The 18467-nt window shown below is 39.0% G+C and overlaps 1 protein-coding gene across 4 annotated transcripts in view; it reads left to right on the top strand.

The window, feature by feature from the left end:
* ALS2 (alsin Rho guanine nucleotide exchange factor ALS2) overlaps positions 1 to 18467 on the top strand; it is an 81948-nt gene that overhangs the window by 48718 nt on the left and 14763 nt on the right. For 3 of the 4 annotated variants that reach the window (XM_054549665.2, XM_024243233.3, XM_054549663.2), the window contains 13 exons: positions 1358 to 1520; positions 4626 to 4757; positions 5169 to 5297; positions 6039 to 6109; positions 6536 to 6602; positions 6954 to 7156; positions 7271 to 7336; positions 8365 to 8463; positions 9373 to 9537; positions 10395 to 10506; positions 10716 to 10793; positions 15597 to 15730; positions 17999 to 18166. In XM_054549665.2, coding sequence (XP_054405640.1) covers positions 1358 to 1520; positions 4626 to 4757; positions 5169 to 5297; positions 6039 to 6109; positions 6536 to 6602; positions 6954 to 7156; positions 7271 to 7336; positions 8365 to 8463; positions 9373 to 9537; positions 10395 to 10506; positions 10716 to 10793; positions 15597 to 15730; positions 17999 to 18166 — 1587 coding nt within the window. The remainder of the gene's footprint in view (positions 1 to 1357; positions 1521 to 4625; positions 4758 to 5168; positions 5298 to 6038; positions 6110 to 6535; positions 6603 to 6953; positions 7157 to 7270; positions 7337 to 8364; positions 8464 to 9372; positions 9538 to 10394; positions 10507 to 10715; positions 10794 to 15596; positions 15731 to 17998; positions 18167 to 18467) is intronic. The other variant, XM_024243234.3, reaches the window with a different exon arrangement.

Raw genomic sequence — 18467 nt, 5'->3', positions numbered from 1 at the left:
TAGCTTGGCCTCTTTTGGGGAAGATTATAGGTAAGGACATGAGTGAGTCCTGGAAAGTAATGGAGTTCACAAGAGTTGGAACATTTCTGGTCTACTGTAGACTGGGTATTGGGTATTGAGGAGAAATATGGTCCAAGGGAGTTTGTGTTCACTATATCTTACCTCCGTCTCTCAGGATCAGGTCAAAGCAGAACACTTGTGTAAAATTAAATAAGTCCTCAGCTGATGTCTGCAGTAGAACATGGAGAAAGAAGTAGGAACATTAGCACCAGCCAAATATAAATAAAATCTGGGCACTCTATCTAAGATCTTTTTTTTTTTTTTTTTGTGAGACAGGCTGGTCACCCAGGCTGGTGTGCAGTGGCACAACCACGACTCACTGCAGCCTCAACTTCCTGTGCTCAAATGATTCTCCTGCCTCAGCCACCTGAGCAGCTGGGACTACAGGTGTGCGCTTCCGTGCCTGGCTAATTTTTGTATTTTTTGCAGAGACAGGGTTTCGTTATGTTGCTCAGGCTGGTCTCAAACTCCCAGGCTCAGGCTATCCACCCACCTTGGCAGCCCAAAGTGCTGGGATTACAGGTGTGAACCACTGCACCCAGCTCACCAGCTCTTACTGCTTTACCATTAAGTATTTTGGTTTGGTGAGCTAAGCCTTAATGTGTTATTGATCAGCATTAAAACTTGGAATAAAATTTTAACAATGAATTTATTAAAAACTGAATATTAGCTAATTTTTGGCTTCAGTTTGAAATGCTTTTGAAGATCTCAGCATTGAAATCTTCACATAGAATCATCTTTATTGTTTCTTGTTAACTGTAATACTAGTTCTTGCAGCTTTTTATTACTTTCCTGTAATAAACTCTTATTAGGTGATCAATAATCGAAGTAAAAAAGGAGAAATTAGAAGTGTTTAATATCCACACTAATTCTGTTGGAGCAAGGAGCTTTGCTTTTCTTCCAGTGTTTCTATTTAGCACAGCTGCCTAGAACAATTAGTCTTGCCATTTATTACTACGACTTTTGGCTTTGAAATTAACAGGTAATGGTGTCAGCTGGTCTCTGATTATTCACCTTAAATTGTTGGATGCGTGATACATTTCCTAGAATATAGGCACAAGTCTGTGATTAACCATTTGTATTGCTACCATTTGCTACTTTTTATACTTAAAAAATCCTGTCTTATAGATAGGGAAATTCTTTTAATTGTATCTGGCGTATTTCATTGTATTTCTACTTTCACGGCACCTAAAAAATGTGCATTCTGAAAGAGGTACTTTCTAGTGACATTTTTTATTTAGTATACGTATTACCAATTCCAAAATGATTAACTAAATTTTTTTTTCTCTACCTCTAGTGATTTCCTAAACAAAAACCAAGAGCTGTTGCAAGATTTGTCAGAAGTGAATGATGAAAACACTCAGTTGATGGAAATACTGAATACTTTGTTTTTCTTGCCAATCAGACGACTTCATAATTACGCAAAAGTTTTGCTAAAGCTTGCTACTTGTTTTGAAGTGGTAAGGTCCCATGTATACCTCTTTGGACATTTGGAAAGCCAAGGATCATAGTTGTTTGCATGGATTATGCCACCACAAGATCTGGAACTCCAGTAATTTAATATTTACATGTGTCTAATTAAATTTAATTTTCTTCAGGGAAATGACAAAGTATGACTGTAGATAAATTGAGTTTTCTGTGGATTCAGTTTCCTTTTAGGGCCTTATCAAGATGAATAAACTGTATTCATTTTATGAAACTTTGTCTAAAGTTGAGACTGTATCAGATGCTACTCATTCAGTAGTTGTCAAAATTTATTGGATGCATGCTGACTATGAGTTAAACAGAGGTCTTTAAAGCCCTGGCTTTCTGTATAATGGCACACACCTGTAAGGCAGGGGTGTTACCCAGCCTGGATTCATGCTAGACTTTGTGCCAGGTGTTCAGGTTACCTTAGCAAATGCTGAGAGGAATCAGTGTTACAGGATTTTCTCAAATGTTAACTAGTCCACTCTTACATAAAACTACTTAGGTGGAATCCTGAGAAGTTAGCACCACACTAGGATATAGATGTATGTTAAAGCCGGTCCTGAGACATTCACCTTTCAAATCCCATCGAAATGTGTGATGATTTCATTTTGTTTCTACCCTAAAAGGCTCTAGAGAAATTATAATGACTCCAAAGTCTCTTATAGGTTTGTTGTTGTTGTTGTTGTTTGTTTGTTTTTGAGACAGAGTCTTGTTTTGTCACTGGGGCTGGAGTGCAGTGGCGCAATCTTGGCTCGCTGCAACCTCCAGCTCCCAGGTTCAAGTGATTCTCATGCCTCAGCCTCCTGAGTAGCTGGCATTACAGGTGTGTGCCACAACACCGGCTACTTTTTTTTTTTTTTTTTGTATTTTTAGTAGAGATGGGCTATCACCATGTTGGCCAGGCTGGCCTCGAACTCCTGACCTCAAGTGATTGGCCTCCCTTGGCCTCCGAAAGTGCTGGGATTACAGGCATGAGCCACCACGCTGGCCCCTTATAGGTTTAGAATCTTCTTAATCTTTGGGTCTGTCTCTTGATCTAAACAGATTTCACTCCTCAGAGTGACCCAGGAACTGATTGATGTAGGCTTTCTACATTTGAGCCTACTGTGAAACCAGACTAAATAAAAGACCTACAAGGTCTTTAAACTGATCTAGCTTTAGCTGTGAAGGTTTGACCTATCAAATATCCCAATGAGATACAGCTTTCACCTCAATATAGCCTCAATTAATAAAAAGATTTTCCACCAGATCAGCTTAGAATTGTTGAGAGTCAGAGTTCAGTTTGCCTGGATGTAGCTTTCATGTGCTTTATATTTCCTTCCTGAAACACTCCCACTCCCATCCTCATTCTGGGACAAAAGTCATTTTATCATGAAAATAAAGCCCTCTTTGACTATATTGGTTCTCTTTCCCCTATCCATCTCTGAAGGATTATTTACTCTGTGTTTTGCTAACACTTTCTCTCTCCATTATTCACTTCTCATGTTATATCAATGGCCCTTATCCTTATCACAGGGGGTCAAAATCAACTGTGAAAGCTTTTTCATGTAAAGCAGCTCTGCTGCATGCTGAAGTGTGGTGGTTTTTCAAGAAAAAGCACGATTGTGATTGCTGAATTGAGAGCTCCTCTTGAAATAAATGAGTTGCTTTTTTTTTTTTTAAACTTGAAAGGACAATTGACAGATAAACTGATTTTTCAGATTTGGATATTGGCAGATATTTTCTCAGAAATGAGTAAATGAACCTGTCATTTCGAAGAGAACAACTGATAGTATTTGTTGCCAATAATAAAATCTCAACTTTTAAGCGAAAATTAGAATGTTAGAGATGGATCTGCCACTGTGAGTCTGACAGTTTCCTGATACTTAGGACTTTATCTCATGAGATTGGCAGTTCTATTATCCTGTGATTTTTGATGTTGTAGAAAAAAGGTATCAACATTTGGAAAATCTGCATAATTCAGTCAACCAATATTTTCCATACGTCCAATCCACCATCATAGATGGTACAAAGTCATAGATGGTAAAAGACCCATTCAAAGTGCACGATAGACCCCTGGATTTTAACATCGCAGAGTACAAAAAGCTCATTGCTGTGGTTTCAGATTCTACATTGCAGCTCCCTTTAAGAATTTCCCACATAGCAAGTTTTAATATAGTATCAAAGGAGAATATCCACATTTATTTGAAATGGCTATTAAAATGCTTCCCTCTATTCCAGATATATACCTTTATAAGGGCACATTTTCTTTATAGGTTTTAACCAAACAACATATAACAGATTAAATGCAAAAGCTGATATAAAAGTCCAGCTGTCATTTTTAAAGCCAGATAATAAAGAGATTTGAAAAAATGTGGACCATTGCCACTTTTCTCACAAAAATTTTTTTTATTTTTTTGAGACGGAGTCTCACTCTGTTGCCCAGGCTGGAGTGCAGTGATGCATCTTGGCTCACTGCAAGCCCCACCTCCCAGGTTCCCACCATTCTCCTGCCTCAGCCTCCCGAGTAGCTGGGACTACAGGCGCCCGCCACCACACCTGGCTAATTTTTTGTGTTTTTTTAGTGGATACGGGGTTTCACCCTGTTAGCCAGGATGGTCTTGATCTCCTGACCTCGTGATCCGCCCGCCTCGGCCTCCCAAAGTGCTGGGATTACAGGCGTGAGCCACTGCGCCCTACTACTAAAAAATTTTTGTAAGTGAATTAATAAAAGCTTTTAACATTTCTTAATTTTATGTTCTAATATGGTAAATATCAATAGATACAGTTCACATAAGAAAAATAAAGGGATCCCGAGACCAAAACATTTGAGAACTCCTGCCCTACCCTGGGGTCTTTGCTGCTCTCTTCACTAACTGCCAGGTTTTCTCTCTCTCTCCTGAGTTATGCCCCTATTTCATATGTACTTTTATGTAGTAGAATTTTTCTGAAACTGGTCTCCTTTTCCCAGTCTCCTGCAGTGTGCTACTTATGCTCTTGGGCTGAATTTTCCCCTACATTTAATACTGTATGTCTAAAGCAGACTGAGGCTACAGATTCTGGATAATGGTTTTATGTTCTTTTTTTTTTTTTTCTCTTTAATTTTTGCCCTGTAGGCATCTCCAGAATATCAGAAACTGCAGGATTCCAGTTCTTGTTATGAGTGTCTTGCTCTCCATCTCGGCAGGAAAAGGAAGGAAGCAGAATACACACTGGGCTTCTGGAAGACCTTCCCCGGAAAAATGACGGTAAGCCATGCCAGTTGTCATTTGTTACCCTAGCAAACAGCAACCATTTCGATAACAATTGATAAAATTTTCTCTGTTCCTCACTTGTTTATGGTAATAACCTTTTAATGACCCCTTTCCTAAAATGTCTAAGGACCGTACCAATGGGTACTCTAAATACCTTCTCTCATTTCTAGAAATCCTCTCTGAAGACTTACTCACCTCTTTAGTTTGTTTTAGTCTTCTTTTTAATCTCCTTTGAGCTCTAATTTTGTGAAGTGTTTAGATCCCATATAAATTTAGATTTTACACCGAGCTAAGCTACGACCAGCAAATTCCCTTAAATGTGATTTGTGTCTGTTTTATTTTCTCTTTACATGTTAAAATAATTTTGATTGTTTGACTTAGTGTTACATTTGTCTTTAATTCCAGGATTCCTTGAGGAAGCCAGAGCGTCGACTGCTGTGTGAAAGTAGTAACCGAGCCCTGTCTCTGCAGCATGCTGGGAGGTTTTCTGTGAATTGGTTCATTCTCTTTAATGATGCCCTGGTCCATGCCCAGGTAGGCTGGATTCCTAACCTTACAAGAATCCCTGAAAGGTGGACTCCTATCCTTATTAACTGTACTATCAGTTTATGTTCAAAACTAGTGTGATTTTACTGAAACTGTTGACTAAAAGAGGCTAGCCATCATTCTCAGCAAACTGTCGCAAGGACAAAAAACCAAACACTGCATGTTCTCACTCATAGGTGGGAACTGAACAATGAGAACACTTGGACACAGGAAGGGGAACATCACACACCGGGGCCTGTCGTGGGGTGGGGGGAGGAGGGAAGGATAGCATTAGGAGATACACCTAATGTTAAATGATGAGTTAATGGGTGCAGCACGCCAACATGGCACGTGTATACATATGTAACAAACCTGCATGTTGTGCGCATGTACCCTAAAACTTAAAGTATAATAATAATAAAAAAAAAAAGAAAGAGGCTATTTAGCTACAGCATGGATTTCTGTATGTGCTGGATTTCAGAGAACTTCTTAAGTTTCCAGCTTGAACTTCTTAAGTTTCAGCCATGTGAAGAGGGCCCTGCAGCAGAGATGGCAAGGCCCTTTGGGTTAGCTGTGTTATGGGGACAATGTGGCAGAATTGGTGGTACCTACATGGACTTAACTATTTCAAGGGGTTGTGCAGCAGAGACTGCAGGGCCCGTGTGGGTTAATGACATGAAGGGGATATGGGCAGAGACCCCGAGGTCTACATGGGCTTTCATAAAAGTGCCTCCGTGTTCTCTGTTTCAGTTCTCCACGCACCATGTTTTCCCTCTGGCCACGCTGTGGGCAGAGCCACTGTCTGAAGAAGCTGGTGGTGTGTAAGTGTGTCCCCACTCCCCACCCCACCCCGTCCAAGTCTGTTACCCAGGTTGCTTCCTTAAATGTGAAAAAAAGCTCAGGAGGGCTTGGGAGACAGTCTCCCCATTCTGCATAATGAGGCCCACCTCCTAGCACATTAGACAGTAAAGTAGTCTATTGATAATAAAATGGCCTATTGTGAAGATCATGGCAAGTCACAATTAGGTGATGAAAGGGCATCTTCATTGCACACATCCCCATCTTTCAGCACAGAGCAGAGAATTCTTTGTTCTTTCCACCGTGGTGGCACCCAAAACCAAACAAGCATTTACGTTAATTGACTTCTGCTCGTCTTGAAATAAAGAGGTTGTTTTTCATATTTGAGGATTGATACTGTAATGACAGGTTGTTAAACCTACTGGTATTTATCCTTGTGAACGTTTTAGGAATGGCTTAAAGATAACTACACCTGAGGAGCAGTTCACTCTCATTTCATCTACACCCCAGGAAAAGGTTAGTCTATTATGGTATTTTCGTTCGATCTTCGCCCTGGCTCTTTCTGCCTCTTGTGTAATAAAGAAGAAATATAAATTGTTCTTGCTTGACTAATGATGCACAGTTCTGTCTGATAAATCTTCATTAACCCAAAACTGTAGGTTCTTGGTTGTTGTTGTTTTTTTTTTTAATGTGACTTAATTTTAAACATATAGCAGAGAAATACAAGAGCCAGTCAATATTACTCTATTAATAAGAAAAGCATTAGGACACAAATAATTTATTCACACCAAAGAAAACTAGCAGGATTTAAAGCAATGCTCGATGAATTGTTGCCTTAAACTTATTGACATTACTTTTTGCTCCTAGACAAAGTGGCTACGAGCTATAAGCCAAGCTGTAGATCAGGCTTTGAGAGGGATGTCTGATCTCCCCCCTTATGGAAGTGGTAGCAGTGTTCAGAGACAGGAACCACCCATTTCACGCAGTGCCAAATATACTTTCTACAAGGATCCTCGCCTGAAAGATGCCACCTATGATGGACGCTGGCTTTCAGGGAAGCCTCATGGCAGGTGAAAATGTTGAAGATTTATGCCTGGGGTGAGGATGATCATCACATGATAGAAAAAGTATGAATTATCTGAAATATTAGTTGACATGCATTATTCTTTGCTTATGCATTCCAGAGGGGTTTTGAAGTGGCCTGATGGAAAGATGTATTCTGGCATGTTCAGGAATGGCTTGGAAGATGGGTAAGAAAATTGTGTAAAACATGACAGTAAATTCAAGTTCGGTAAGGTCGTAAATTATGTTATTTTGTATGCAGAGCTGCTTTTCAAGCAAGTAGTAGATTTTTGTTGTTATTTTTTAGAAATGCACATGTATGAGCATGAAGAGAGCCAGGAGTGAGGGGTACAGCCTCTGATTTACCTAGACTGGGTCATTTTCCTTGATAGCTGTGTGACCTCAAATTACACAGCCTTCCATCTGTGAAAATGGGGCTGTGTTTTCTATTCATTTCTCAGTTGTGAAGACTGAGAACTTTGGTAATTTTAATGGTGGTACTATTGAGACGAGAGTCCCCCTTTACACAAAGGACATAGAAAAATTTTCCTTTCAGTTGTTTTAAGTCATCTTTAATTTCTGTGATCTGTTAAAGGAGAAATTTTCCAAGTGCTATATTATCTTAATGATGCTCTAATGACTTTTTAAAAATAAGTTTATCATGTTTTCTAACACTGTAAATGTATTTACATGATTAGTTTATGGCAGTATTTGGTATAATGTTAAGGAAGCAATTTAGTATATAAAAAATGTTGGGTAGGTGATTTTGTGTGTCTGTGTGATCATGTAAATTCTTGTGATGTGTTAAAATCTCTTTTTAATAGATTGTTAGAATGAGAAGAGACTTTAGATCATCTAATTTACCCACTGAGTTGCCCCTCTTATTATCCAAATAAAGGAGCTAGATACCTGGGCTTTCCGCATAGTGGTGCAGGTAATTAGTGACAGAGATAGGTGAAGGACACAGGTCTTCTGTTTTTCACTGGAGTTGGATTAAAACACCATATCTTAGTGTAGCGGGGCTGATGTCTCACTCCTCTTGCCAAACAGCCTAGATTATAGATTCACCTTAAACCAAGATGCTGTTTTAACCCTTTACTCCTACAGGTGAATGTTTCCTCTGTCTTCCTTGTTAAAATTTTACCAGGATATACATACAAAAGGTGAATATGTCATAAATGCATCTTCTTTTGTTATTTTTTCTTTCTCATGGCAGTTATGGAGAATACAGAATCCCAAACAAGGCGATGAACAAAGAAGACCATTATGTGGGCCATTGGAAAGAAGGAAAAATGTGCGGTCAAGGAGTCTACAGGTAATAACATTGGAAAGGCTGTTGGACTGGTGTTGGTTTTTCATATAACCAGGTAAACCTGAATGTTTGCATAGCCAAAATTTCCAAGGTTTAAGTTTTATTTAGTCTTATAGATAAAATTTAGAGGAGTAAATAAAACTGAAACTCTGTGTGATCATCTTTTAAAGGTCAACCCCTCATCTGTCACAGGATTAAAATACTGGATTATTAAATTTAGTTCTTATCTAAATTTTTTTTTTTTTTGAGACGGAGTCTCGCTCTGTCACTCAGGCTGGAGTGCAGTGGCATGATCTTGGCTCACTGCAAGCTCCGCCTCCCGGGTTCATGCCATTCTCCCGCCTCAGCCTCCCGAGTAGTTGGGACTGCAGGCACCTGCCACCACACCCGGCTAATTTTTTGTATTTTTAGTAGAGATAGGGTTTCACCGCGTTAGCCAGGATGGTCTCGATCTCCTGACCTCATGATCCACCCGCCTCGGCCTCCCAAAGTGCTGGGATTACAGGCATGAGCCACCATGCCCGGCCCTAAATTTTATATACCTTATAAACCATAATTTTCTCATAGAGTCTCCTATATGTCTTATCTATAAATTTATTTTGATTACTTGATTCTAATGGACAAAACTTTTATTCTTCTCTCTTAAAAATAACTCATTATTTCGTCTTCCCATAAGAGAATAAAAACACATTGCTTTTCATGTTAATGCAATATACCACACATGATGTCTTTAACTTTTTAACTTTAATCATTCAAAAATGAGGTTTTTTTAATTGGTGAAAAATAATCATATAAACAAACAATTATAGCTACCAGTGAGACTGAGTATGGTTTTGGATTTTCTAAACTTTGTAAAAATGAGCATCAGAATTCAATGTGCATGTGATAATTATCCATTCTTTCCAACCACAGCTATGCTTCTGGTGAAGTATTTGAGGGCTGTTTTCAAGATAATATGCGTCATGGTCATGGCCTTCTACGAAGTGGGAAATTGACGTCCTCTTCTCCTAGTATGTTCATTGGCCAGTGGGTAATGGATAAGAAAGCAGGATATGGTGTCTTTGATGATATCACTAGGTACAGTATTCTCCTTCTATTCTCACAGTTAAGCCAATGATTAAACACCATCATTATTTAACAAGCAGTTTATACTTATTTTGTCTTTTTCATGGAGATTAGTAAGATGTCTTTGAGTTTGAGTAGGTGAAAAATGAACCTTCTTTTATGACAAACCCTTTTATTTACTTTTTTATTTTTTGAGACAGGGTTTCACTCTGTTACCCAGGCTGGAGTGGTGCGATCTCAGCTCACTGCAACTGCTGCCTCCTGGGTTCAAGGGATCCTCCTACCTCAGTCTACCAAGTAGCTGGGACCACAGGCACACACCACCATGCCCAGTTAATTTTTTGTATTTTTGGTAGAGATGGGGTTTTGCCATATTGTCCAGGCTGGTCTCGAATTCCTGGCCTCGAGTGATCCACCTGCCTTTGCCTCCCAAAGTGCTGGGATTATAGGCATGAGCCACTGCACCCAGCCTCTTTCTTTTTTAAGTTAGCAAACTTTTATGTAAGAAAAACCTGTGCATAGGTTTTATTCTGCTTATTACATTTTAAATGAAATTATTTAGAGTTGAATTCTAGGCCTTCTTTTTAAAAATTATGTATTTTAAAGTTATCAAGTAACTACCTGGGGTATATACAGATCTGTATCAGATAGACCACAACATTAAATTCTTCAGAGAGCATTACTGAGTGAGATGTCTTTTGCTGTCACCTTGTCCCATATTTGAGGAGACAAAGTTAACTATTTTAACTAGAAAAATGGAAGCAATACCAACCTAGGGTTGATGCCTGGGATCTCCCATATGATAATTGTCTTTTCCCTACTTTATCCTTGTCTTCAGTGCTTTTTCTTTTCTTTTTATTTCTGTGCAGGGGGGAAAAGTATATGGGAATGTGGCAAGATGATGTGTGTCAAGGGAATGGTGTGGTGGTTACCCAGTTTGGATTATACTACGAGGGCAACTTTCACCTTAATAAAATGATGGTGAGTGGAATATTTGCATGTAGTTATTACTGACTTTTTAGAGCTCCTTTGTCCTTAACTTTTTACATCATCTTTTGATTAGTTTCCACCTTCTTAGTACTATTTTCCTTCTTTTAAGATTCCATAAGGCTTTGGGGATATGACTGCGTGCACTCTTAAGTTACTCTGTATTTTATGTGTTGTAATTTTTCTCTTGTTTCTTCTTGTAGGGAAATGGGGTTTTGCTTTCTGAAGATGATACTATCTATGAGGGAGAATTTTCAGATGACTGGACTCTTAGCGGAAAGGTTGGAAACTAGCTTTCTTTTTTTTTCTCCCTAATAAATTCTTTTACTAATTTTTTTTTTACTTTAAAAATAGCTGATTTACATGCCATAAAATTCACCCCTTTCAAGTGCACATTTCAGTGATTTTTGGTCAACATGGCTGTACAAACCACCACCACAATCCAGTTTCAGAACATTTCCGTCACCCAAGAAAATCCCTTCTGCTCATTCAGTGACTTCCATTTCCACCTAAAGTCCCAGCCAACCACTAATCACTCTTAATCACTCTATAGATTCGCCTTTTCTGGGCCTTTTGTATAAATGGAATCATACATGCAATCTCCTCTATGTGGCTTCTTACACTTAGCATAATGTTTTTGCTTTTTCCATATTGTGGCACGTACAGTATTTGTTCCTTTTTATGGCTGAATAGTATTCCAAAACTACATTTTGTTTATCCTTTTACCAGTTGATGGACATTGGGTTATTTCCAGCTTTAGACTATTGTAAATAATGCTGCTATAAACTTTTGAATGCAGTTTCTTGTGTAGACATATGTTTTCATTTTCATTTCTCAAGTAGATGCCTAGAGTGTAATTGCTGAGTTGTATGGTAAATTGATGTTTAACATATTAAGAAACTGTCAAACTTTTTTCCAAAGTGTCTGTACCATTTTACATTCCCATCAGCAATGTGTGAGGATACTAATTTCTCCATATCAAAAAATATTTCTTATTTTCTGTCTTTTTTCTTATAGCCATTCCAATGGGTATGAAGTGGTATCTCCTGGTTTTCATTTGCATTCCCTAGTGACTAATGATGTAGAACATGCTTATTAGTGATTCATATATCTTCTTTGATGAAATGTCTATTCAGATCTTTGGCCTATTTCTAAAATTTTGTTTGTACTCTTGTTGAATTGTATGGGTTCTTTCTGTATTCTGGATACATGTCCTTTATCAGATATGATTTGTAAATATTTTCTTGCAGTCTGACTTGTCTTTTATTTTCTTAATGGTGTCTTTTGAAATAGAAAAGTTTTTCATTTTAATGAACTCTATAAAAAATTTTATGAATTATGCTTTTGATGTTATGTCTAAGAAGTCTTTGCCTGTTGGCTCACGCCTGTAATCCCAGCACTTTGGGAGGCCAAGGCGGGTAGATCACGAGGTCAGGAGATCAAGACCATCCTGGTGAACATGGTGAAACCCCATCTCTACTAAAAATACAAAAAATTAGCCAGGTGTGGTGGCGGGCACCTGTAGTCCCAGCTACTCAGGAGGCTGAGGCAGGAGAATGGCATGAACCTGGGAGGCGGAGTTTGCAGTGAGCCGAAATTGCGGCACTGTGCCTGGGTGACAGAGCGAGACTCTGTCTAAAAAAAAATAAAGTTTTATAGTTTTGCCTTTTATATTTAGATCTGTGATTCATTTTAAGATAACTTTTGTATATGGGCTGAATTATGTGTCCAAATTAATCTTTTTGCATATGGCTATCCAAATTTCCCAACACCTTTTCCTATTGAATCTTGGCACCTTTGTTGACCAGAAAATATGTTTATTTCTGGTCTCTCAGTTACATTTCACTGATAAACATGTCTCTCCTTGTGTTAATACCACACCATCTTGATTACTGTTGATTCCTAGTAAGTTGTGAAATCAGGAATATAAGTCCTCCAAATTTGTTCTTTTTCAAAATTGTTCTGGCCAATCTAGATTCTTTTAACTTTTCATATAAATTTTAGGACTGGCTTATCAAGATTCTGCAATAAACCTTGCTAAGATTTTGATAGAGATTGCATTGAATCTATAGATCAATTTGGGGAGAATTGCCATCTTAATATTGACTCTTCCAACCCATGAACATAGAACATCTCACAGTTTATTTAGATCTTTAATTTCTCTTGGCAATGTTTTCTAGGTTTCAGTGTACCCATCTTGCATTTCTTTGCTTAAATTTATTTCTAAGTATTTTATTGGTGCTGTTATAAAGCGTTGTTTTCTTAATTTCATTGCTATAATATAAAAATGCAGTTGATTTTGTAGTTTGTTCTTGTTTCCTGAAATCTTGCTGAATTTGTTTATTAGTTTTAGTAGTTTTTTTGTGTGTGTGGATTTCTTAGGATTTCTTGCATACAGAATCATGTCACCTACAAGTAAAGACATTTTTGCTTCTTTCTTTACAATATGGAAGGCTTTTATTTCTTTTTCTTGTCCGGTTGCACTGGCTAGAGTCTCCTGTGGAATGTTGAATAGAAAAATGTTAAGATTGGGCATCTTTACATTGTTTTCTATTTTAGAGAAAAGCTTTGTGTGTGTGTGTGTGTGTGTTTTGTTTTGTTTTTGTTTTGAGATAGTGACTCTGTCACCCAGGCTGGAGTGCAGTGGCATGTTCTCAGCTCCCTGCAGCCTCAACCTCCTGGGCTCAAGCAATCCTCCCTCCTCAGCCCCCCAAGTAACTGGGACTACAGGCACATGCCACCATGCCTGGCTAAATTTTTTTTTTTTTTTTGTAGAGACAGAGTTTCGCTATGACCCAAGCTGGTCTCAAACTCCTGAGCTCAAGCAATCCACCCACCTCGGCCTCCCAAAGTGCTAGGATTACAGGCATGAGCCACCATGCTTGGCTGAAAAGCATTTTTGTTAAAGTGCTTTTCCATTGCCTGTTGAGATGATCATGTGGTTTTTATCATTTACTCTACTAATATGGTGTATTATATTGGTTGCTTGTCTGATGTTAAACCAACCTTCCTTTCCTGGGATGAATTGTACTTAGTCATGGTGTATAATTTTTTTTATATGTTGGTGTTGCTGGATTTAATGCCAATATTTTGTTGAGGATTTTTGCATTCATACTTATGAGAGGTAATGGTCTGTAGTTTTCTTTTATTGTGATGTCTTTGTCTGTCTTTGATATCAGGATAATTCTGGCCTCATAGAACAAGTTGGGAAGTGTTCCCTCCTCCCCTATTTTCTGAAAGTTTGCGAAGCTTTGGTATTATTTCTTCTTTGAATGTTTGGGAGAATTCACCAATGAAGTCTTCTGGGCCTAAGCATTACTTTGTGAGAAAATTTTTAATTTCTAACTCAGTTTTTTTACTTGCTTTAGGTCTATTTAGATTTTCTATTTCTTTATTGAGTCAGTTTTGGTACTTTTTGTCTTCCTAGGAATTTTTCTATTTCTCTATGTTATCTACTTTGTTGGCATAAAGCTGTTCTCTTAGTATTCCATTCTGTCTTCGTATGTTTGTGACCCTTTAACAAAATATCATAGACTGAGAAATTTATTTCTTCACAATTTTGCAAGCTGGGAAGTCCAAGATCAAGGCTACAGCATTCCCTGTCTGGTGAAGGCCTTCTTGGCTGAGTCCTCACATAGCAAAAGATGGAAGGGCAAAAAGGCCTAAGATAGTTCCCTCTGGCACTTTTATTAATTTATTTATTTTTTCGAGACAGTCTTGCTCTGTCATCCAGCCTGGAGTGCAGTAGCATGATCTCGGCTCACTGCAACCTCCACCTCCTGGGTTCAAGTGATTCTCCTGCCTCAGCCTCCTGAGTAGATGGGATTACAGGCATGCGCCACCGTGCCCAGCTAATTTTTGTATTTTCAGTAGAGATGGGGCTTCACCATGTTGATCAGGCTGGTCTGGAACTTCTGACCTCATGATCCGCCCGCCTCGGCCTCCCAAAGGGCTAGGACTACAGGCGTGAGCCACCGTGCCCAACCCTCTGGCCCTTTTCTAACGCACTGCTTCATACATGAGGACACTGTCCCTAATCACTTCCCAAAAGACCCCACCTCTTACTACCATCACAATGGGGTTTAAGTTTCAGCACAGATTTTAGAGGAGACACACTTTCAAAACAATAGCACCTTCTAACTTTTTTAATTCTATAGGCTGATAGTAATAACCTGTTTCATTCTTGATTTTATAAACTTATGTCTTCTCTTTTTTTTCTTTGATTAATCTAGTTAAATGTCAATTTTGTGTATCTTTTCAAAGAACAACTTTTAGTTTCATTGATTTTTCTTTATTTTTTGTTTTCTATCTCATTTACTGATTTTTGCACTAATCTTTATCATTTCCCTCCTCTTTCCTGCTTTGGGTTTAGTTTGTTAGTTTGTTCCTCCTTTTGTAATTTTATTAGGTGGAATTTTATATTACTGATCTGAGATCTTCCTGAAAAGATAGGTGTTAATAGCTGTAAGTTTCCCTCTAAGCACTGCTTGTAATTTACATCATCCCTTAAATTTTGATATATTGTATGGTCATTTCATGCAGTTCAAAATATTTTCGAGTTTTCCCTGTGTGTGTTTTTTTTTCTTTTACCCATGGATTATTTTCATATACTCTTTTAGACATGCATGTGCCCACATTTTGTTTGAGTTTTAAAGAGTTGGAGACTGGTAAAGAGCAAGTTAAAAAGGAAAACAACCATTTAGTGCTTTTTTTCTCTTGATTTAAAAAATTGAGGGCTGGGCGTGGTAGCTCATGCCTGTAATCCCAGCACTTTGGGAGGCCAAGGTGGGTGGATCACTTGAGGTCAGGAGTTCAAGACCAGCCTGGCCAACATGGTGAAACCCCATCTCTACTGAAAACACAAAAAATTAGCTGGGCGTGGTGGCGGGCACCTGTGATCCCAGCTACTTGGGAGGCTGAGGCAGGAGGATCACTTGAACCCAGGAGGCAGAGGTTGCAGTAAGCCGAGATCGCACCACTGCACTCCAGCCTGGGCAACAGAGTGAGACTCTGTCTCTAAATAAATAAGTAAATGTTGAATATATTTCCTCTAACCCCACATTTTATTCTCTGACTTTACCTAGGGAACACTGACTATGCCAAATGGAGACTACATTGAAGGTTATTTTAGTGGAGAATGGGGATCTGGGATAAAAATCACTGGAACCTACTTCAAACCTAGTCTGTATGAGAGTGATAAAGACAGACCTAAAGTTTTGTGAGTAACTAGTGTTAATTCTGGATTAATTATTGAATGTTTGGAGTTGTCTTGCTTTTATCAAAGCTGATTAATATTTTAAAAGCAAAGTCAAGTTCTTAAAGTCTTCTTTTTAAATTTATTTTATTTTTATTTTTTGAGACAGGGTGTCACTCTGTCACCAGGCTGGAGTGCAGTGGTGTGATCATGGCTCACTGCAGCCTTGACCTTCTGGGTTCACGTGATCCTCCCACCTCAGCCTCCCGAGTAGCTGAGACTACAGGCACCCGCTACCATGCCCGGCTAATTTTTCTAATTTTTGTAGAGACTGGGTCTTGCTATTGCTCAGGCTGGTCTTGAACCTGAGCTTAAGCAATCCTCCTGCCTCAGCCTCCCAAAGTGCTGGGATTACAGGTATGAGCCACTGTACCTGGCCAAAGTCTTTTCTTTTTTTTTAAAACAAGATGTAACCTTCTTGAATTGTCAGCTGACAGTGCTTTAGATGACTAAATCTATAGTCTTGTCTATAGTCTTGGTTTAGATTATGAGCCTTAAAGCATGGATGTTTAAAAGGAAAGTTCTATATGTGAAGAGTGTTTTTTTTTTGTTTTGTTTTTTTTTTTTTGGAGGTGGGAGGGGAGATGGAGTCTTGGTCTGTTGTCCAGGCTGGAGTGTGGTGGCATGATCTTGGCTCTCACTGCAGTGTCTGTCTCCCGGGTTCAAGCGATTCTCCTGCCTCAGCCTCCCAAGTAGCTGAGGCTGTAGGCGCACACAACCATGCCAGGCTAATTTTTTGTATTTTTAGTAGAGACGGGGTTTCACCATGTTGGCCAGGCTGGTCTCAAACTCCTGACCTCAAGTGATCCACCCACTTTGGCCTCTCAAAGTGCTGGGATTACAGGTGTGAGCCACCGCGCCCAGCCTGAAAGAGCATTCTTAAATGGAATCTGTACACAACTTGATTTTGAAAAGTAAAGAACATACACACACACACACACACACACAGCCCAAGTGGAATAGTAAAATCTGCATATATGAGGAAAAAAGGCAAAATCTAAGTATATTATGCCCAACCCCATTGCATTTTTGGCTTTATTCTCTGTTCTCCCACCATCTATCCCTAGATGTGGCACAATCACAGAAGTGGACAGTTTTTGGCATATGTCTGTTTTTCTTTATTGATTGCAGCTTTAATTTTATTATTATATTTGGTAGCACCTCAGTTTTTTGTTCCCAAGGATATGTTTTCTGTACCATGTTTATTCTTAGAGTCTTTTAGAACCCAGTATGTAATGCATTTTAACTTCTCATTATAAGATGTGCAAGGTTCAGAAAATCCTTGTTCTAACAGGAGTCAATTTTTATGTTTATTTTTTTTTAATTTTTAATTTTTTTTTTTTTTTTTTTTTGAGATGGAGTCTCACTTAGTCACCCAGGCTGGACTGCAGTGGTGTGATCTCAGCTCACTGCAACCTCCACCTCCCAGGTTCAAGCGATTCTCCTGCCTCAGCCTCCTGAGTAGCTGGGATTACAACAGGTGCGGGCCACCATGCCTGGCTAATTTTTTTTTTTTTTTTTTTTTTTGAGATGGAGCGTCACTCTGTTGCTAGGCTGGAGTGCAGTGGTGCAATCTCGGCTCACTGCAACCTCCGCCTTCTGGGTTCAAGCAATTCTCCTGCTCCAGCCTCCCGAGTAGCTGGGATTACAGGCATGCGCCACCATGCCCAGCTAATTTTTGTATTTTTAGTAGAGATGGGGTTTTGCCATGTTGGCCTGGCTGGTCTCGAACTCCTGACCTCAGGCAATCCACCCTCTTTGGCCTCCCAAAGTGCTAGGATTACAGGTGTGAGCCACCGCGCCCAGCCAATTTTTTTGTGTTTTTAGTAGAGACAGAGTTTCACCATGTTGGCCAGGCTGGTCTTAAACTCCTGACCTCAGGTGTTCTGCCTGCCTTGGCCTCCCAGAGTGCTAGGATTACAGACATGAGCCACCACACCTGGCCAGGAATCAATTTTTTAAAATTAATTCTGTGGAATTATAGGAGGCAGAGTCAATTGGTTTGCTTTGTACTTAATATTCCATACACTTTAATATCCAAAAAACAATAATTAGCTGAAAAACATTCCTTTAAAATTTTTCATTTAGTGTTTTAAAAATAGAATTACCATCAGTCTTGGCAGTTTTGGTCACAAAAAAAGCATTCTCGGTTGTATGTTAGAAAGTTTCTGTTCTTTGGAACAATTTTGCACAAAAGAAATGATTAATAAAAGGTTGATATGACTTTATTAGCAGGAAGCTAGGAAACCTGGCAGTGCCAGCTGATGAGAAGTGGAAAGCGGTGTTTGACGAATGTTGGCGCCAACTGGGCTGCGAGGGCCCAGGCCAAGGGGAAGTCTGGAAAGCGTGGGACAATATTGCTGTGGCCTTAACCACCAGTCGGCGCCAGCACAGAGACAGGTGAGTGAACACCTGCTCAACATAGATGCTAGGAAGACGAAACTTAAGACCAGTAAGTAGTCAAGGCTCACTACATTTAATTTAAAAGTTAATGATGTACTTCTGCTTCTGAGTAAGAGGGATTAAAACTCACTTTCTTTATCTTCTGTTGAACTCAACTATTAAAGCTGAACAGAATACATGGACAGTTATTTATGAACTCTGAAAAGTAAATATCAACAAGTAGATTGAGGAAGAAAACCTGAATTCAAAGTACCACAAAACCAGTGGTGAATTTACTTAGATGTTTTGCTCCAATATT

This window comes from Pongo abelii, chromosome 11, assembly GCF_028885655.2.
Source record: "Pongo abelii isolate AG06213 chromosome 11, NHGRI_mPonAbe1-v2.0_pri, whole genome shotgun sequence".
NCBI classification, from domain to species: domain Eukaryota; kingdom Metazoa; phylum Chordata; class Mammalia; order Primates; family Hominidae; genus Pongo; species Pongo abelii.
This window is presented reverse-complemented; position numbering and strand designations above follow the sequence as displayed.